The following is a 21,791-nucleotide window of genomic DNA, read 5'->3' as shown; positions in this document are numbered from 1 at the left end:
CTATATTAACTGTTAAAGTCAAAGAAAGAACTCAGTGTAATCTTTCTTAGTGGTGAACAGAATTATCACTCATCCATCCAGTTTCTCTCAATGCTTTATAGAAACTTTCAGCTCATTGTATTGTTGTTCACAGCTCTATTTCTGCACAAAACAAAAGACAAAGTTAGCAACAACAGATGAAAATACACAGGACAGCTGTTTGTGATTCAAATAAACTTTATTGACTTTGCGTCCAGATGTCAAAGGGCATGCAAATACAGGCTTCTGAATCCGAAATTGTTCTTTTTTTTTTTCCTCAGTTTGGTTCTATTTTCTTACAAAACTACGTGCACCTTAAGTAATCAATTCTGCAGCGTACAAACCACAAAAATACCAGTTTTACATTATCAAATACTGCACATAGAAAACATTTACAAAGCACAGGTATAAAATTACAGCTCCCTTTTTCTCTTCTTTGCCATAAACTGCATCCTTTCCTCAGACCGTCTGCTATGCTTTGCCCTTTGAAACGTACTCTGTGAACACTCCTCAGTGGGAAAGGTTAAGGCCGGTGTAGAAAAGACAACCGCTCTTTTACCAACACCAGCAATCTGATTTAACTCGGCTGAACGTTTTGATGCTCCCGTCCTTCTTTGCATTTGACTCCGAGATGCTAACATCATTAAATGTCATCAGTCGTCCCACATTCGGCCGTTCGTTGGGGTTGTTTTAGTGCGGTTTGTGCTTTGCTGGGTTTGATAAACTGAAGGTTGTCTTGACAGCGGGGAGGAGAGCTACAGTGGCCTTAGTATAGTAAGAGACAGCTAAAAGGACAAAAAATGCCTACTTAGGAAACTTGTGCTGCGATTACAGACGTTTACAGACGCAGATGAAGACGTACTGGCATATTCAGCAGTGGAAAACTCTCCCATCAGCTCAGGAATCATGTCTGTTTTTGTTCTCGTTGACAGCTGCTACATTGGCAAACAGACATGTGGAGCGCATGCTCCGTTAGAAAACAAAAGAGTCAGATAAGAAGTTAAAAAGATAGAAATTTGTTGCTCGTGGGGGCGATCATAAAATAACAGTTCTTCACAATGCATCGCATGCTCGGCTGAGTCTAAGTCGCTTCTAGTGCTCGACAATGTGATTCTATTCGTCATCATCAGCTGATCCGGATTCAGCCTGAGGTTTGCTACGACCGAATGAGTGAGAACGAGGCCGAAGCCAGACGTAGAGAACAGTGGAGGCTACAGCCGGTGGTTATTGCCAGAAGAAGAAGTTCAGAAAATGGAAAGCTAAGGTCCATGCTACGTTAAGTTACAGCATTTTTTTTTCTTTTTCATTTGCATTTCAATGAATTTCCTTTGATTTTCATACTGGGTCTAATTGACTTCCTCATCACTCGTCAGTTGTCGATAACATTATCATCATCATCAATATCATACCATCATAAAGATTAAATACAAGAAAGTCATCGGAGTAACCATGCTGCAAACATTTTCTAGTTTAAAGTACAAAAAATTATAACAATCCCATCAGCTTGGTAGATAAATCGATTAGTTTGTCGCTGCAGGACGGGGGAATAGCGATCCGTTCTGTTCAACGCCCATCGTGGCGATTCAAATAAATAAAAATGCATTTCGCCAGACAGAGTTTCATGCTCGTTTTTCAAACCACAAGAGCTGCTCTTTCAAATGAACACACACAAAGAATAAGACGTACAGAATACAGTACAGTAAAAGTAGTTGGGGGGCGCCTGAACCAACGCAGGCGAGGTCCCTGGAAAGTCTTCAAAGAGACGGTATAGCAAACAAGATGACAGAAGAATTACACTCAGTTCTGGTGTAAGGATAAGAAATACATTCATAAAACTATACATATACACATATATAACTTCAGTACAATATTTCAAGCAAAATACATTTGTCAAAACTTTCAGTTGTGTGCTACAATAGTGAAGCAATGTCTCCTACACAAAAATAAGGCCATTGTAAACTGAACAAGCCCTCATTTTACACAATAAATCTAAAGGCAGGTTTTTGCCCACACCTCCTCTCTGACTCTCTCTCTCTCTCCTCCTCCTCATCCTCAGAATAAAACCTCTCTCCTTACAAAAATAAAACACATTTTCAACATAGCGCTCAACAAGAGACAACTCGGGTTGATCGAGGATACATTATAAAAGTTCTGCACAAAATAAAAACTGATTCGGAGAATGCTCGACGTGGACTTTACGGGGGAAGCAAGCGAGCAGCGTGTATGGGTTTACATTCCAACCTCAGCCGAGCCGCGATGAGACGCTGACAGCACCTCCACCTGTCTGAAACACAAGCGCTAACTGCTCCGTGCTGATCAGCCCAGTCACGAGAGGGACGTGTCGACTGTGTACATTTCTGCAATCAAATTTCATTACAGCATTTCTACATTACGTTATGTATATGAGCCGACTGTCGTGCATGGTGGCGGCATCACAGCCAGGCAAGACTTTGAGGTTACGTTTCGACATTTGTAAGCGTGAAACCACTGGATGTTTTTCATGAGAGATCGCTGTTTCAGTTTTATAAGAATGCAACCAGTGGATATTTTCAACAAGAGACCGTTCAAGAAAGTGTTTTTGGATTTGTAAATGTGAAACCACTGGATATGTTCTAAGGAGATGCCACTGAGAGAGACGGTGTTTAAACATCTGCACGCGTGAAACCACTGTATAGATTTAACATTAGTAAGCGCGTCAGTAAGAATGGAACCAGTGGATATTTTTATTGTTACAATAGATCACTGTTCAAGACGGTGTTTTAACATTTAAAAGCATGACATCACTGGAAAATTTTAACAAGAGTTCATTTTAACATTTATAGGTGCGTTTGGCAGAATGTTAACATTTGTAAGAACTGGATATTTTTAATGGGATTCAAGCAGGCATCGAAACATTTGTGACTGTGAACCCACTGGATATTTTTTACGCCAGATCACCGTTGAAGACTGCATGTTAGCATTTGTAAGTGTTTTTGATAACGTTCAACATTTGTCAGCGTGATATTTTTGACAGGAGAATTTCCAGCCGTGTTTGTGGTGACCTAACCGGACCACGAGCTACACGCTGTCACAACATGAAATTAAGACTTGAACATAAAGACAACTAAAATGTAACGTTTGGTTTGCAGAAATGTACACTGCCAACGTTCATTCTGGCGAAAGGCTTGTGTTTCCCATAAACTGCTCAGTCTCTAATCGACGCTTTGGTTAATACAACATTTAGCCAATGTTCTTGAACGCATCTTCCATCACATTTACAGAAAACATCGAAGCATCGCTTAACTTCCCAAAACCGTTCGGACTCTCCGACGACCTGCTGTAACTCTGCCCTGCTGCCCGTGAGCCTTTCACCTCCCTTTCAGCCTCCTTTCTCGACTGACTTAAACCAGTCGAGTCTTTGTCCAAATAAATAATGACCATGTGATGAGACAATGCATCTTATTTATGTGATACTACAGTAAATTCTCTCTAATGTATAGGACCGTAAAATGCTATGATGAGAGAAATAGATGTTAATGTTCATCTATGGAAACCCTGATCCTTAAATTCTCCTCACCGCGCTCAACAACGTGAGTTCACAGGTGGCTTCTTTAAAATATATCTACACATTTAGACCTCTGACTCGCACCTTGTCACTCAGTTTTATCACACAGCACAATAAAGACAACTCGACCCTCACAACACTTAGAAGAACGGCAATGTTGCAACTTTCCTTTTGGTTGCAGGAATCAAAATTCGGCTAACGCTCTCAATAGAAATCACTTTAATCATACATCTCTTTGCTTCGTCTCTCCCTCTGCTTTCAGTCGGTAGTACTGTTAATGTCTAGGGCTACTCAATATACAGAGAAGGGGGACACACACGGGTCTCATATAAGCTCATGGAAAAATATTAACAGCATTTTTTTAAGAGTTTACCAAGGACTAAACATTCAGGGATGTTAAATAAGTCTAGTTATTTCTTCTAGATTTCTATTTCTATATTTTTTTGATTTATGTTCTCTCCATTTCGTCAAACAAGCTTTTTTTTTTTTTTTGTCCTCACAAAAGGCGCACTGAAGAGAACGTGTGCAAATACCAAGAGTATTATAAGTCCTTATTTTTACATCATGCCAACTGTCCACAAAAATAGATAGAAATTAATAAGGTACATAAAATTAATTCATATACACGAGCATCACTGTAGCAGATCCACCAAGGAATAGCTCCAAAACGTACAAAGAAATTGGAACCAGGACCTTGACGGTTCATCTAAAAAGGGCTGTGTACATGATGGGAGGGTCAAAAGTGACCGTCATCTTAATCTTAAAAAAAATTCAAGAATGCCAGAGATCCCTTTATCCAAAGTTCAAAAGAGAATGTGAATTCTGTTGGTCTGAGGTGCTGAGAGGATGAAACGCCTCAGAGTTTCCCTTTTTGCAGAGAGATGACGAGAGGAACAAGCGAAACAGTCCTCAGCAGACGATCGACCATGTGGCGGCGATAAAAACGTAACGTGAGCTCGTAAACACACACAAGCTTTTAAGAGCCTATAGCTCGAGACAATCAGGTAACATGAGTACGACAGTCTTCAAATGTCTTCATCAATACACAAGGTTGGTGTTGGTCTCAGGACAGACGGATTCAAAGCAAGCTCCACAGAGGGAAAATATATTTTTATCTTAAAGAAAAACAGTAAACACCATTAGCTTAGTTTGCTCCGCCACTCTTCTGCTATCAGTGAACCATTGCACATTGTCCTTTAACAGCCGACAGGTCAGTCTTACTTAAAACGCTTCAAATAGAGAGAGCCAAGTGGCATTTCTGTAAAAAATAGACACAAAAAGCATCTGTTCTGGTTTTAAAGGTGCACTTTGTAAGAATTTGAGTTTAAACCATTCAGTGATTAGCGCAAATTATCGACAGAATGTGAAGAAGTTGTTTTAAGTTGTGTCCAAGAGGTCTGTTGCATGCTAACTAGTTAGCCCCTGGACACTTTCTTCCAGAAGTAAACAAAACCAGAACTCCCTCCGTACTCCAAGCTCCCTGTCCAGGCAGAGGCAGCTAAGGGGTGTGCTAACTGCATGGCTAACTGAGCTAAGTAGCTTACAGCAGCTGCAGTTAGCAGCAGTTAGCAGCAGTTAGTCTTTACTCTGGTCAAACGCTGCCCCGGTTTGTTTGGAGGATGAATTCAACCGGTGGCAAAAAAAACTACTTTTTTTCACCTTTAACAAAAGGTCAAAATTTAAACATACTCACTTGTGCACGTGTATGCTGTAGATGATTTAACTTTGTTTTGCAAACAAATGATTTTCTCAGACTTCAGTGGCAGAAGCGACCTGTTTGGACTGTCCTAGTGAGCCCTCACGCTGACATTCAAAATACACTTGAGTTACATTTCCATGCTGGAATTCCATTAAAAGATTCAGAGGCGCACACTGCAGTGTGTGTGACCGAAAACATAAAACAGAATAAGTAAACAGGTGATCAACCATGTTCGAACATAATACATATTTTACAGTAAAGTGCCGTCTTCATTACAAACAGCCTGACAGGAAATATGAGGAGTGACATATTGCACCTGAAACAAGTAAAATCACCACATGTGGCAGGGTCGCAATCACCCTGCTCGCAAAGAAATACTGGCATAAAATAGTCGGATATCAAAAAGAAATCAAATACATGTTTTACACATTTACAACAGGTTTGGATACAATCGGTGTGACGGAGGAGACGAGTGGAGGGCTGAGCGTTGTAGTCGGCGCCAGCTGTGGCGAGAAAAGACAGAGGCACGCTTACCTCCTTCATCGATTCAGGAAGAAGTGTGAAAAAAGATGACATCACGACAGGGAAAATCAACAGGAAGTTCAAACAAGTCTAGGTGCTGGTATAGAGTACACAGAGAAGAGACTGTGGCACCCCCTGGATGTGGAACACAAGAACTCCAGACAGGAGCTGGACACATTTCCGACGACACCTTCGTGCTGAGCGCCCTGTGTGCTACAACGGTCCTGTAGACTCTGAAGACGAAGGCAGGATCAGAAATGTGTTTCTGGGTAAAGCTGGCTGACTAATTCACTCTCTTCTTCTGCAGATGGCGGTGATGGCGCTCTCCCTGTCCCTCTCCTCCCTCGCTCAGTGCAGTGCTGTTTTTAACTCGGATTGCAAAATAAAGCGCCACTATACTCCCGTTACACCGGTCAAGCTAAATGAAAAAGATCGAAGCACTTTAAAATGTCTCTACGAGGGTTGCAAGCAAACATGCAGAATGCAGCCGATACATACATAAACACAAATAAGTCTTTTACTATCTATTTATATATATATATGTATATCTATATATAAATTCTGCCCTGTGAAAATTATAGAATAGCAGTGTTGCTACCTCACATAATAGCCATTATGTGAATGTCCAAGCCTGTTGCCCAGGTGTGTCTATGTGTTTGGCCTACCGTTCTCAGCCCGTGTGTGTAGAATGTGTCTTCTTTTTTTGCATTACATCTAAGTCATTGACTCTGCTACATATCCATACTTTATATTGTATACTACTTCACCTACTACTTATAGTAATAATAACAACAATAACAATTGCTTTGGTTTTAAAAAATAAAGTTTTTTTTCTTAGTTTGGCATAGAGAGTTTAGAAACTGGCATCGGGATGAACCCTGGGATGAGTCGTGCCACGGAGATCTGGTACTTTGGAATGCAGAATATGGCACCCGGCGGGTCGTCGGCGTGTGTCGCGGCGGGACGTGTCGGAATGGGAGGGTGAGAAATGTGACGTGCTCCAGTAAAATTACGTTTGTACTTCAAGCTAAACGTCCTCTCGACTAAAAACACAGATCAGGTGAGTGTGAGAATATGGACGGTGTAAGATAATGTCCAGTAAAAGGATGTGTGTCGTCATGTGGATGAGATTCTTCCTGCACAGATGCACATGTAGGTTTATATATGTGTGTGTGTGTGTGTGTGTGTGTGTGTGTGTGTGTCTACCTGTCCTGCACTTCAAATACAGTCGTTGTGTATATACAGTACGTGTGTCCATGTCTGCATGACTCTGCCTGTGCCTGCGCATGTGGGTGTCTACTCGGGTGTCTAGGTGCACGAGGGGCTGGTGGCGCTCTCCAGGGAGGACTGGGAGAGGCGTCTGGTGAGGGGTCCGATGCTGGGATCTGCCAGGGAGGAGGTAGGGAACAGCTTGTACCAGCCGCTGACTGTGGCAGACAGGTCCAAGTCCTCCAGGAGGATCTGGGCCATTCCCATGAAGCACTTGTGGTCCATACGCCCGTAATCCCCCCACACTATTACCTGCAGACAAGAGGAGGACACATTGTGCATATTTAGATTTAGGTATAAATGCAAACACAGTGGACATTTATCAGTGTTCAGATTGTGTGTCAGCAGGAATAAAAACGGATCCCGTACCTGTAGGACTTTGCCCTGAGGACTCTCATCAAACAACAGAGCCTGCTGGTAGGTGGGGTCCAGATTCCTCTTCACTACTTTGGTTTTCTTCTTGGCCAAGCACACGCCATTCTCCAGCACATACACCTTCACGTAGGTCGCTGCAGGCAAACACAACACAGTGAAACTCCGACACAGAAACAAGCGAAGAGGCGTTCATTGCAGGAGGTGAAGTCCGTTCACAGTACCTGGTATGTTCTTGGAGCCCGGTTTGGGGGTCAACCCTCTGGCCTGGTTGACCTCCACCTCCAGCTGCCCTCCTCTGTCCACCATGCCTACATGGACATCCCCTGCAGAGGGAAAGACAACACCGTCTCTAACAGTCCAACAATCTGCTGTGAGCTCGTCTCACTGAGGCTGCAGTGGCAGATATCCTCCTGCAGAGGGCGACCCAGAGCCATGAGTCTGCTGCTCTTCACAGCCAAGTGCTGTGGACCACAGCTCTCTGCTCTGTTGTTTTTCACAGGCAATGACCTTTGCATGAAAGATTCATACCTCATGCAAGAATAACTTCCTCCGTGCTGAGTGACTACACGAGTATTGTGAAGTATTTTTAGATGCTGCTGTGCACTAAACAGTTTGTAAGTTGCTTTAATATCAGTGGTGATGTTTCTGATTCATCATCGTCATCCTGCAGGCCAGCAATTCATACAGTTTTGTGTAACAGCTTTAATTATCTCTGATTGTCTGGCTGCTTCTCTCATGTGAATCTCATGGAATCAAACACTGCTGGGTGGGAATGAGATGCACTGAAGAGGAGAAAATGGTGTTGCTGGTCTTCATTCTTGGCTTACCCATGGGGGGTGTAGCTAGTGTTTGCCGGCCTACGATCTGAGCGGGGCCTAGTCCGTCCAGGAAGTCACTGAACTGGCTCTCAGGCCCCAGGCGTGTTGTAGGGAAGACAAACCTGAGAGAGAGGAAGCAGAATGATGATGGATGCGTGGTTATCATGTATGCACAGTCGGGTGGATGACCTGCGGGTTGGACACTCACGTTCCGTCGGAGCTGTTGGAGTTGGTGCTGCCGTCGGTGGAGTCCTTGCTGCCCTGCCGTGTCACCCGGTTCCTCATCTCCACCGCGATGCCGGTCTCCGTGCTCCGTCTGATGGTGCTGCGAAGCTTCTTCGTCCCGCCGTCTGAGAAGCACAAAGGTCACCCCTTATTTCAGCAGGATAATCCACTGAGCATGATAATCAGAGGGACTCGTAGAGCTGCCTGATAAGGATGTCAGGTATTACACAGCAGCAGCACCTGCATGATAAGCCTTTTGTTGAGATTCAGGCAGAAACACAGTCGGTGTCGTGGAAAGATCTGAAGCCCTACATATCTTAGTCTGCAGACACTGAATTAAAAGGAATCGTTTCTTTCCTTCAGGTGAGGCTTTCTTTGTTACAGCTTTTTGATGTTTCTGTACAGGAAATATCCACAATGTGTGCTTTTTTAAAACTGTTCACGAGAAATGAGGATAGATTCAGCTGGGCACATTTCGCCACTATTTATTTTGAAGCAAGTTCACTCAGGCGAGAAGGCAATCTCACCTAATTTCCACTGAGACGTCCCTGCGCTATTGGAAAATCTCTCCACTTCGCAGAGTTTACTACGGCCCATTATAAACACAATGACTCCTGTGAGTAGGGGGGCAATAAGCTTTAAAGGGGCGACTCCTGAATCTTGTAAGGTGGAAACACACATAAATTGGCAGCTTGAGGAATGTTGCGAGTGGCGGCGGGTTGGAGAGGAAGTCAGGGAGGCTGAGCTGGGGGGGGAGGTAAGGTATTTAGGCTTTGCAGCTCTGCTGACGCTGGGAGAACGGGAGCGAGCCGGAGAGCTGCTAACCCCAGAAGAAGCTTTCAGGGCATCATCCTCTGTAATGACACACTGTATCTCTGTGTGGCTCGACATGCTGAGTTCAAAGTCGCAGAGCGCAGTCGGAGTGAGTCATGTGAGGCAGACAACTCTTCCCTCAGCCTTTCTATCACTCCTGTCTTTGTCCTCGCTATCTTTCTCGCAACATTACCCAGAGTTCCAAGGGGTCGGGCTCTCCACGATGCTATCCAGGGTGCCAACATGGAAGACAAACTGAAGAAATTATCTCCTTCATTTTCATTTTATTTCAAGTGAATAAACAAAATGACCTTAGAGAACAACAAGACGTGTTCCTGTTTCACTTTGTTTACATATATTTGTCTTACGTTGTTTATATCTGGCGGACCCCGCCACCTTTCTGCTGGTTGACCTTATTTTCCTCTGACAGCAGCTTGTTTATCCTTGTTTATTCCTGAGTTTGTGTTATTACCTCATTAAGGTCTGAGTTTGAATTACTTCTCCACAACTACATGCTGGCCCTTTACACACTGAGGGTTGGAGGCTGGCAGACGAGAGGAAGGAGGTGTAAAAAGGAGAGAGACAAAAAGAGACACCTCCATTCTCCCTGAGCTCCACACCTATAAACAATAAAGCAATAAAAAAAAAAGCCCAAAGCCATTCAGCAGAATGATCCACGGAGACACGTGCACACATTCACTGACAAACACCACGCTGACACTCGACAGCACTACCGTCTGTACATTCACACCTCCCTGCAACGCTTACTAACGCGCTGTGTCTGCACGCGAGCGGCGAGGGCGACAGTTTAGTCGGGTTTGGAGGATGAGAGAGCTGCTGTGAGCCGTTGTGTCGGCAAAGCTTGCTTTATAAAGACCTCGACAAAGTCTCATTTCCAGGACTTCCCTTAGACGGTGGCTTTCTAGGCTGGCAGATATGCTTTTCAAAATCCTGCTGCAGGGGTTTAAATTCTTAGAAATCTCTTAAGTTTTCCCCTTCAGCTGGTGAATTTGGAGGTGAATCACTGTAAAGCAGGTCAAAGGAAACAAACTGATGAGCTTCCTGTTTCAGAACGGCGTCTATGTGGCTCATTATGAGTGCAGTTGCTGTAGGAATTCGTACGTCTCGGCTCTATAGGAGCATACGTAGTGGAATGGTGCAGTGAAGTCACCAAAGGAGACTTTTAACACTCATGGCTGCCAGTTAAGCGCACACACACACACAGGAAGGTACAGCCGTCCCACTTCATTAGCCCGAGCAGCTCCGAGCTCATTAAGCGTCCTTGCCGCGCCCATCCTCGTCACCATGACAACCGCAGACACCCTGCATCATCACCATCACTATGGAGATAAACAGACAGCAAACAAAGCCACTTGATGAGACTTCGGGGGGCTGAGGAGACAAGATTTAATAAGGGGAGAGAGAGCTGAGAGAGAAGTGAGAGGACAAGAGTTGAGAGAGAGTGTCGAGGAGAAACGGGTGAGGAGGAAGATGAGAATGATGGGGTCCCACGGGTGTCAGAGATGAAGAGAGGGGTGCTGCCTTCTGCTGCCTTCTATTTATAATCCTGCAGTCAAGAATATTTCCAACAGACAGAGGGAGGAAGCGTGTGCGTGGCATGTGTGTGTGCATGTGTGTGTGTGTGTGTGTGTGCTTGCAGCATCACTCCCAGACAAACTCCATGGACTCCTGCTGCCATGACAACCCCCACCCTCGGATCTGGACCCAGACAATGCCACCTGAGACAACTGGCGCCATTGCGACAGGCTCATCCTCCATCACTTTTTTTTTTTTTTTTTTAATGAATCCATCGAGGTAACATTTCACAGAAACTCCTGCACTTTGGGCTGAAACAAAAGGACCAGCAGCTTCACTGCAACAGTAACCCGAACTCCACCTCGTCCTTAATTGAAGCATATACGTGCAGGCATGTAAAAGTCAAGCAAAACCAGCTTTAATACAGATGCTGCCACCGTATTTCATCCTTTAACTCGGAACTCATAACATAATCTTGGCATTAACTCAGGGAATATCTTCCAGTAATCAGAATTTAACTAGATGTAATGTTCTTTCAGTGCTCATTATACTTGGAATCATCTGCAAAATGCCTTGTAGGTGTAATGTGTAAAACGTGACAGCTAACTGTGGCTAGTGTTAGCTCGTTAGCGTGATTAGCCATGCGTCTAGTGGTCCAGACTGGGAGTATTGTCGTTTCCAACAAGAGCACAGTAATGTTTGATACGGTCAGGTTGCTAGCTGGTTAGCATGCTAACTTATTTTAGTTGATAGTTTTAGTTCATGTTTGAATGTTTTTAAGTACAATTCTTAAATATTGCACCTTTAAAGGTCCCATAATGCAGAAAGAAAGCTTTTAATGTCTTCATGATCATAAAAAAGGTGCGACATAAATGTTTCTCTGTGTGTGGACACTATGCCTACTGACACAGAAACACAGTGGGCGGGGCTTACTCAGGCATGTGAGGGTTGACCAATCTGAGCAGACTGGGCTTTTCAGGAGGGCCGTCTTAAAGAGACAGGCACGTCAGACAGAGGGTGAATTGAGGTGCTGCAAAAATGGACCGTATAAGAAAGATTTTTCTTTAAACATTAAATCATGTAAACTTAACAATACTATCAATATCTGTTTCATTTTATTTATTTGTACTTCAGTGCATTTATTTCTTCCATTTACTACACAGAACATACATTATCCTGTTTTTAACTTTGGCTATCACACATGGCTGCACAACTAAGTGGAACAATACTGAAAAAGGCAATTTGGCCAAAGGCAACATCCAAACTGCAGCAGCTGCAACTTTTCAGTGAAAGTAAAAAGTAAAAACAGCATTATAATGAAGTACTGTAGCGCTGTAGAGACGTAGAGTCCTACACATCTTGTCCTCCAGATGTTTCTTGTTCATCATCTTGACTATCTGTAAATGACGATGTCTCCTCGATGGTCTTACAAGGTAAAAATGAAGGTCGTTAAAGAGACAAAGTTTGTGAATTGTGTCTGTAACGGTGATGAATCTGTCACAACAAGACATTAGTGCATCATCTCCACCCCTAGCCCATCTTTGGACCATCAAGTAGCCATCCATTTAACTTCACAGGTGTACTTGTTACTCATTTGACAGTCGGCCCCTCCCCTCCCATCAAAACACCCCCCACCCCCCCGTGGCGTGAAGCAGTGATCTCTTCCTTCCTTTCTAATCCCCTCCTCCTCGTCTGCGCTTTCCCTCCATTCGTTTCCATGGCAATGCCGTCTGCATTGCACCAAGAGCCCCGGCCGGCGTGTTCGCTCATAAGCCTTTCCCCTTTCTCTCTCTCTCTCTCTCTCTTTCTCTCTCTGCATGTCCTTCTTCGCTCGTATTGTCCTCTCCACGAGTCTCACCCCTTAATCTGCCACCACTTCTCTCCTCTGTCTTCAAATCGTATCTCCCAACACTTTCCTCTCTTTTTTTTATCGCAGTTCTTTGTTTCCCTGCTGTCTTTTTTTTTCCCACGTACGCACTGATTCCTTCATTACACTGCTTCATCAAATCACTCGCACGCTCCTTCTCTAGTAGTTCCCCCAGTTCCTTTTTTTTTTTTCTGGCCTCTGTCCATCTCTATCACACAACTCTTATCTCTGCTCCTGGTCCATCCACTCTCAATTATTTAGAGCATTTTCTCCTCGAGCTCTGCTGAACTTACTTTGTTACACAGCGTTAACATCAAATGCACACACATCCTGGAGGAAGCAATTAGAGGTAGTTGCACATGTACACTGTTTGAGCAGCTAGGATGACAACATTACATAAGCTGTTGTGCTTTACCATGCAGGAGAGGGTTCTGTGTGTGCTGTTAAAAGTGTCTCCTGTTGGCTCCACTGTGATGAGCAACACCTCGTCCCTGAAGGCACCACGCAGCCTGGGGGAGCAGTCACCCTCAAAACTTTCTTTGTGTGCGTACGAACCGAGGCATCGGCCGAAGCTACTTACGCAAGTGGTGTTTGCAAGTCATGATAAGGCAAGATCGAGTCACGGAGAAGAAGATTAGGACGGGAGAAGTGGCGGGGATGGACTGAACTAATAGCTTCGATGGATAGAATTAATAGCAGAGAGGGAAATAAAGAAAGGTGGGATTACTGAAAACGCCAACAAGGCAAAAAAGAGCACACACACACACACACTCGATATATAGCTTGTGTGTGTGTGTGTTTGTGTGTGTGTGTGTGTGTGTGCTCAGTAGATCATTAAAGCTGCTCTGACATTTGGAGAGAGCACTGATGAAGCCTCTCTCATTATATGCTGTAATATAGAATGCTGTTTTTAGACTCCCCGGCCGCGTCGACATGCCTATTGGATGCACCGGTGACGGCAACGCTCATGCATAGCAACAGTAACCAGGCATGAGCGCTGGAGATGAAAGATCTGTTTTGGTGTCTATACCGACGGACCCTTTCTAAATTTGGACGAAAGGAAGACTTGAGGAAGAAGCTAAAGTAAGAAGAGAGGCTGTATTTACCAATCTGTGATTCAGAGACATGTTCATGTGTCATACAGTTACATAAGATCACAGCCAGTGAGCCAGAAGATGACACAGGTTATATATAGTTTATATGTAATACAAACTTCATGTAACTTGTACTTTCAATGAATTTCAACTTCAAAATTATCTATCTAACTGCATGTCTATGTGCTGGTGACTGCAGAGGGTTAGCTTAGCTTAGCATAAGGACTGGAAACATCTAGCCAGGTACAGAACTGGTAACAATCTCCTCATTCAACTCCGCAAGAAAGTGATTAAACGCATCTCCCTCGTATCTCTACGTGTGTCTCTTTGGTTTTATTGTCTGTGCTGTCTTTCCCTGGTTGAGTTCGCATGTGTGCGTGTGTGTGTGCTCTTCCTAAAACATTGTTCTTTATAATTCAACCATTTATGAGACACCGCCAGCCGGTCCACTTCTCTAAGCCAGTCATTTAACTCTAGCAGTGCGTGTAAAAGCAAATAAATGTGCCGAAGAGTTAAGTGTGGCTTACTTAGTGTTTAATAAAAACGCACGAGCGTTCAACAAAACTAATCTCCTGTTTTGTCATTGCGTGCGAGTCACATCAACAGCTCAGGCGGGGAGTGGACATTGTGAGGCGATTAGCCTTTCTCAGCAGAGAGTTGCATCGGAAATGATTTCCTCAAATGTGAAACCTCCATGTATGGCAGGATGTCTGTCAGTGAGTTAATACGCCACACGGGCTACTGTCTAATGACAATTAATTACTATGAGGAAAGGAGTAATCTAATTCAGATGTAATTTCCTTCTCGATTACTCAACTGTTGATGGGCAAACAATGCAGAACAACGTACAGGGAGGACGATGAGACGAAGCAGAAACGTTAAACATTTCATGAAACCTTCGGGTAAAGCACGTTAAACACTCAACACAACACACCAGCGAGGAGAGAAAACACAGTCATGTCTGGTTCGCTGCAGAGAAACTGTTCACCAGAATAAATGTGCTGTCTGACTTAAAAGCAAAAAACATATTAAGTCTCAAAACCAAACAAAATCTCTGAGTCGATGTTTCCTGCAGTGCCGCAGCAGCCTCCCTGTGCCATGACACAGATTTAGAAATCAAACATAAGTGTGTGTGTGTGTGTGTGTGTGTGTGTGTGTGTGTGTGTGTGTGTGTGTGTGTGTGTGTGTGTGTAGCTCCTCTGCGCCAGTAGCTGCTCTCCAGTCCACCTTATTCTTTCCCGGCAGCAGGCTGCTGTATTTTCCATGTAATTGTCTGTTTACAGCTCTCCATGCTGAGAGGAGTGGTAATGACACCCTGATTATAGGTATTTTACACACAGATATTAATACTCTCTCTCTCACACACACACACACACACAACATGGTGACTCACCATACATACTCTTGAGCTCGGTGTCACTTGACTGCCTGGTAAAAGCTTGCTGGATGCCACTGAGTGCTCTTGCTCATTTTTCGATCCCGGTTGCTGAATCTGAGAGCTCGTACTCTGTTGTTGTGGCTAAAAGCGCCCGACATACATGAACAACACCTCTGCTGTGAGCAACGTGGTGTGTAAGAGGAAATATTCCAGGATTTCCATCAACAAACCACCGAACTGAACTGAGTGGAGCTGCATTTTTGTTAAGGAAATAGTTTGACGTGTGGGAAATACACCTGCACGATACTGTTTTTAGCCAACAATAATTAGCTGCACATTAACAAGAAGTTTCTAACCTGCAGTTTACCAACAAGCAAGAAGGACGACGACGTGTTCAGCAGAGGTGTATGACCTGCCGTCCTCTCTGAACCCTTGTGCAACACGTGTATCACATAATAATTGCGTTTTCCTCCTGAAACTTCCTTGTGAATTGAGAAATCAGTCTCAAGTTCATGCTTAAACAAGTTCAATATGCTCATTTTCCCTACGTTGTGATGTTGTACAGCAGCTGCCTCACCTGGTGTCTCTTTTTCAACCACTGTGCATTGCAGTATTGTTAATTACACTGTTAAGCAGCCGGCGCTCTTCCTGTGAGCTTGAGTCCTGCACATCATGTCCGTGTCTCATAACTGCCTCCTCTGTCAGAGAAGAACCGGGTGCTGTCACGTCGCTCATATATTGAAATAACTTTCCATTTTGGACTCTGAAGTCCTCCAATCCGTCAAAAGTCAGCTTGTTACTGATTAACAGCGCAAGTTTGGCACAACTGACAACTTTTCTGTGCTCCCAAATAGCTAGAATATCTAGTGTCGCTGTAGATCGAGATGCAAGAAGCTGACGACATTTAAATTGTTTGATGTTTGACAACGGTTTGCCTGCATAAAACTGAAGCTTTGAGCGTGATCAGTTGACTTCCAATGCCAAACTCTTGCCCCTTGCCTACAGAATCTGCATTCATGCACAGATATCTGTTGATAGAGATGAGCTACCTTATCTTCATATGACACCACTGACTCCACCGGTTTGTTACCTTTGGACAGAACCAGGATGACACACAGACATCAGACTGGTGTTAAAACCCTCTTTTAACTCTCAGCAAGAAAGCAAACAAACATATTTGTATCCAGCTGCAGGTGAAAGGCTTCACAACTGAGATCAGTTCACACTTGGCTGACGGGCAACACACATTTGTACACACACACATTCGCAGGTATGGAGACACAAAGAAGGACAGATTCACAGCTGAGTGGCTGGACAATCTGTCTGGCTAAGAATAGAGCACGCGAGATTGAGAAAACATGATAGACGTTCGGAGTGAAAGCAAGAGACAAAAAAAATATGGAGATGAAGGGAGGGGAGATAAAGGAGAGGGAATATTAAGATGTCAGCGAGCTGGAAGGAGCACAAAGAGGGCGACGAGGGAGTACAGCGAGTGGAGAGACGGGAGACAGAAAGGGGAGAGAAAGTGACTGCCGGTCATCTTAGCTGGTGTTTTGTAGCCTCTAAAAGCACCGGTGGGGAAGAGAAAGCTTTTAGAGACACGAGTAAGGTTTCAGTTTGTGTGTGTCAGGAGAGCCAGTGACTCAATCCGCTTCAAAAGAGAAATGAGCCGGTGGAGCCGGCGCTGGAGTGGGAGACAACAGAGCGGCAGTCGCACCTGAAGCACACAAGAGGACGACTTCTTTTCCATTAGTCATACAGAATATGAATAGATATCATGTGGATTCATCCTGTGAATAAGGCTATTATTATATAAGGGCAGTTCAAGTGTTACCACGGCGCAGATGCTGCAGATTCAACAGCTTCCTGTGTTACTATTCTGACACTTCATAGCTTCAGATCCACTGTTGCTCATTTGAGCTCACAATTCTTCTCCGCAGTTGTGAAATTTTCCCTCGATGGATATGATCACTGTACCCTTTCCAAAATGTCTGCCAAAATTCCTGAAGTGTGTTTCCTAGCTGTGACTCAGAGACAGAGCTAGAAGTAGGGCACGAGTGAGTCACCCTGAAAACACCCCTGAGTACAGAAACGCCTGGTCTGCTCTCTGGTAAATGTTTTCAACCAGTGGACGCGGTCATCTGCGACCTTTTGGTGGGTTATTGTTGTGTGTTTCTCTCTCTAGCCTTAACAATCCTCGATCACTTTCATACACTCAAACACTCACAAAAAACAGCGACAGGATTGTTGAGACGGAGGAACATTTTAAACACAATACACATCTTCATTAAGAGGGACAGAAGAATCTGGACTGTCATCAGGGGAAGGAGAGTTTCCGCTACTGTCGTCTAACGTTATATAAGCGACAATGAGGGAATATCTGCACACACACATACACACACACACACACAGGGCATACTTCTGTTTAGATGAAAGCGTTTCAGTTATTGGTATTGAATTGTGTCTAGAGCTGATACACCAGCGCTCGGATGAGAAACAGACTCCTAGAAAATAGCTATCCACGGCTATCTCCCATCTGCATCACATCAGCCTGTCCTGCCGCGCCGTCTCTGTGGGGGAGCGCCGCATTCTTCAGGAAGCCATCAAAAGATTTTTATGTGCGCTGGAGTTCAGACGAACTGATTAAAGCAAAACTTTAGCCGAGCATTTCCCCCGCAACAGAGTCACACAGCTTATCAGTAATAACCGGAACTGTACACAGCCAACAAGCTAACATGTGTCCAAGCCTGCAGGCTAGCAAACAGTACGGCTATCAGAACCACCTCGTCGGGTCTTTGATGGACATTTATCCACATGTATGCCGGTAACCTTCATTGTGATCGAGATCGTTGTTAAAGTATTGTGCCGTGAACTTGAGCACAAGCTTCACTGGTTGTTCTCGTGTTAAAGAATCCACAAAAATAGATTTTTACTTTGAGATTCGGTTGTAAACATGAAGTCTTGGTCTTGCTTCAGTCCTTCCTTTGGGTCTTTTCAAACCTGAAAACTAAAGCCAGTCACATTCATGATTGGTGTTCAAAAGGGTTCAATCCCTGATAAATTGCTAAATTGTTGTGGCCAAGATCTGGACCTCACCGGACACGTTCATCCGGCCCACATGCCGTGTGGAAAGATGGCACTCGGGTGGTCCGGTCCTGTTTGCCAGATCCGAGCCACAAGCAGGCCGTAGCATGGCAGCCAAGAGCAAACCAAATACACCAGAATTGGCCCAAGTCTGAGCCAGATCCAGCCCACCAGAACAGAGATAAACTGTTGCCCAGAGCCCCGTTAAAGAATATCATTTTGAGGACGGCCCATTATTCAGACGCCTGAATGTCCCAGTAGACCAGAAGTCCATTTGTCTGCCAGCCGGTTCTCCCAAATACAAAAATAACACACAGCTCTGAAGGCCAGTGTTGGTTAAGGTTGTTGTGGTTATCGTAGGCCAGTGATAGCAGAGTGTGTGTCTTTGGAACAACAGGCCTTCAGTGTGAGGGACGTTAAACAAACAGGATTTTAGTCCGATGGGATTTTCAGGTTTTCAGGTAGAATTTCTGTTGGTTTGAAAGCTTTGTACCTTTAATTTCACTCTACAGTTGCAAACAAAGCTTATAAAGGCTTTTATCTAGTATTTTGGGTCACTGGCATCACACAATAACAACACAAAATGCTTGGAGCAGCACTGTGGATTAGACACTTAATCAGGCAGATTGTATAGGCGAGGAAATGAAACAGAAACAGCAGCGTTGTTTTATTGACATAAAATAATACCGAGTCAGAAACGAGGCAAATGGGATTCTGATCAGAAGTTGTGACGGTGAAAGTCTCCTTCCTTGTTACAGTCAGCTCCAAATGATTTGTGTGACAGCGGCACGCTCAGAGCTGTGGCTGCTGCTGGTCTCAGAACAAAAGCTGGAATCAATTTAATAAGCAAACAAATATTCTCCCTCCGTGTCAGATTATTATTTCATTTCACTTTTCCGTCTCTGTTTCTTTTCCCGTGTGGTTCTCTGGTGTTCTTCCAACATATCTATCTGCAGCGCCGCGGAAATAAACACGCAGGAGATTTAAATAAAGGATATCTGAAGGAATCTGAAATGCGAGGTTGAGAAAAAAGGAGGAGAAGTGTTGAGTGGGTTGAGGCGAGTGTAAATGTACAGGGATACACAACTGTATACACACACACACCTCCTCATATGAGAGCGCATTCCTTTTTAATCCATCTATTTTAGGTCAACAGGTAAAGAATTAATAACTTGTTTATATCTGCTGCATGTGGCAATAAAGCCTTCGACTGCTTTGGATCCACACACACATAAACATTCGGTACAAATTGGGAGGGTGAGGGTTGAAGCCCTTCACTGGGACGCTCACCAAAAACACACTCACACACACACACACACACACACACACACACACACACACTCCTGCGCCTGGTTTCCTTTAATTTAACTCTCCCGGCGCGCTGCATCTCATCAGAGGCGCGTGTTTCTCCGCGAGCCGACTCACAGTGAACCGGGAGCTGCTCTGCTGGCTCTGTTTTCACAGCCATGGATAAAACCTGCTCAGGAGATGAGACCGTGTTGAGCGGAGGAGTGACTCACCCATTAAACCTGGGAAACCATTCGTGTGTGTGCGTGTGTGAGTCTGTGTGTGTGTGTGTGTTTCTGCTCACTGTTACTAATAATAGCAGGCAATACATAGAACACAGACAGAACCTAAATGCCATCCTCAACACTCGCCTGTTACAAAACCCAGAATAATGAGACAATGGCACAGTGAGAGCCGGCGCTCGGCCGGGCGGCGACACGAAGGAAACTGAGATACATACGGCGCTGTGGACATTAATACAGAGATAACTGATGGAATTTATCCAACTTAACTAAAGATAATCTAAATAATCCCTTTTACCTTGACACCTTCATCCAGACAGATAGGATTCACAGAAAGACGTCATATCAGGACTTAAGACTTCTGAGACGTTAAATAAATCTGACAAGCTGTGGTTCTGTAAAGTTACACATGCCGCAGGACACGATTAAATGTCATTCATTAACACTCACAACTGTCGGAGGTCTCAGCTGCTGTCTGCAAATGACAGCAGGCTGCAGTCGTCCAAAATAAATAAAAAATAATAAAGGAAACGTCCTTGTCCTACTTTCAGGCATCAGAAACGAGTTCAAGTGAAGATGTTAAAACGACTGACACGTGCAGCAGTGAGGCAAAAACAAATTATTGATTATGTATTGTCACACCGTGTGTTGTCGAGTGTGAAAGTCCTGATCTTTAAACAGTAAACAAGCCAGAGTTATGAAAGTTTAACCACCTGAGGGAGGATGACGGCTGCATTTTGAAAGCAGCGATTCTTCTTTTCAGATAGATCTGACACCTCCATTGTCCGGAGGACGCTCCTCCACCGTGCTGGAAATGAAGTTGTTCTGAAAATAACATGCAATTCCTGCTTTAACACCTGTCCTCGCTTGCGTAAGGAGTTTACCAGAACAGATTCTGCTCACAGTGGTAAATTGACTGGATCTGATTCACAAAATGGAGCTCGGCTAGAACATACCCTGCAGAAACTGTGACACAATAACAACACCATAACCAAATTACCACCTAATAACGCTTTAATGGTGAGCCGCTGACATGTTCGCTCACTGTCTCGGCTCACTTTGTCTTTTTTTTGTCTCCATGAGCCTCCTCAGCGTTCATCACTTTGTATATTCCTATTTAAGCATCCTCCATCAATCTGATTATCCAATCTGCAATACATTTAGGATAACTGGGAGTAGAGAATGAAGGCATCTAATGGGTTTTGTTGAGTGCTTTGGGTCTCTTATTTTGCATCCTGAGTCCAAATTACTTCCCTCATACGTTCCCTCTTCTCTAGGGACCGGTTGAACCGGCGCCTTATCGACTGTTAGGTGACCAACCGAACGAAGTGGGGGGCCGGGCACCTGGGCCGACCCGCCCCATCAGCCGGTCGATGCATGTGTCACTCGGAACACAGAGCAGTGACAGCTGACCGGACCGGGCCGTTAAAGATCGCAAGGAAGGAACACAAAGAGGACCCTAATCGAACTTGGCCAAGCGAGGGGGGATGTTTGCCCGTTCATCCGCCTGTGTGACCTTCGGTCAGTGTGGCTGTCTGTGTGGGTCACCCATCTCATAACATGCACACATATTTTGGCCTCCAGCTGGTATGAGTTATAATGCAGGGGAAACAGATTAGGGTGAGGTCATTTCAGCCTCACCAGGTCGCTGAGCTAACAACCTTGTTTGTTGTGAGGAAACAGCTGATTCCTCGTAGAAGAGTGATGTAATCTTCTTGTTGAATAGATTTTACGTGAAGGAATTTACGTCACACAGCTGGATTTTAATTCTGTTTACACCCTCAATCAGTTTCGTGGGCCTGTTTGAGGCTTTTCAAACATTGTGAGTAGAGATGAAACCAGTGCTCTCTTAATTCAATATCCAATATATAAAATATAAAGTCCACGTTGCAGCTGAGGTCTATCGTGTAATCATTAGAAAGTATAAGCAACCTTAGCTAGCTAGCATTAGCAACACTATAGTTTGCCAGCTAGTGTTAGCAACTTGCTAGTGCATGAGAACTTGCGACCAGTTGTGAAT

General features: G+C 44.3%; 1 protein-coding gene across 2 annotated transcripts in view; it reads right to left on the bottom strand.

The window, feature by feature from the left end:
• Positions 1 to 198: 198 nt before the first annotated feature.
• Positions 199 to 21,791, bottom strand: part of rims3 (regulating synaptic membrane exocytosis 3) — a 40,763-nt gene continuing 19,170 nt past the window's right edge. For both annotated transcript variants that reach the window (XM_037092045.1, XM_037092048.1), the window contains exons 4-8: positions 8,454 to 8,595; positions 8,255 to 8,367; positions 7,649 to 7,750; positions 7,422 to 7,561; positions 199 to 7,304 (exon numbers count right to left, since the gene is read on the bottom strand). In XM_037092045.1, coding sequence (XP_036947940.1) covers positions 7,092 to 7,304; positions 7,422 to 7,561; positions 7,649 to 7,750; positions 8,255 to 8,367; positions 8,454 to 8,595 — 710 coding nt within the window. In that variant the 3' untranslated portion in view covers positions 199 to 7,091. The remainder of the gene's footprint in view (positions 7,305 to 7,421; positions 7,562 to 7,648; positions 7,751 to 8,254; positions 8,368 to 8,453; positions 8,596 to 21,791) is intronic.

The sequence above is a fragment of the Acanthopagrus latus genome, chromosome 3 (genome assembly GCF_904848185.1).
Source record: "Acanthopagrus latus isolate v.2019 chromosome 3, fAcaLat1.1, whole genome shotgun sequence".
Classification (NCBI taxonomy): Eukaryota; Metazoa; Chordata; class Actinopteri; order Spariformes; family Sparidae; genus Acanthopagrus; species Acanthopagrus latus.
The sequence above is the reverse complement of the archived record's forward strand: the minus strand, read 5'-3'. Positions and strand labels throughout refer to the sequence as shown.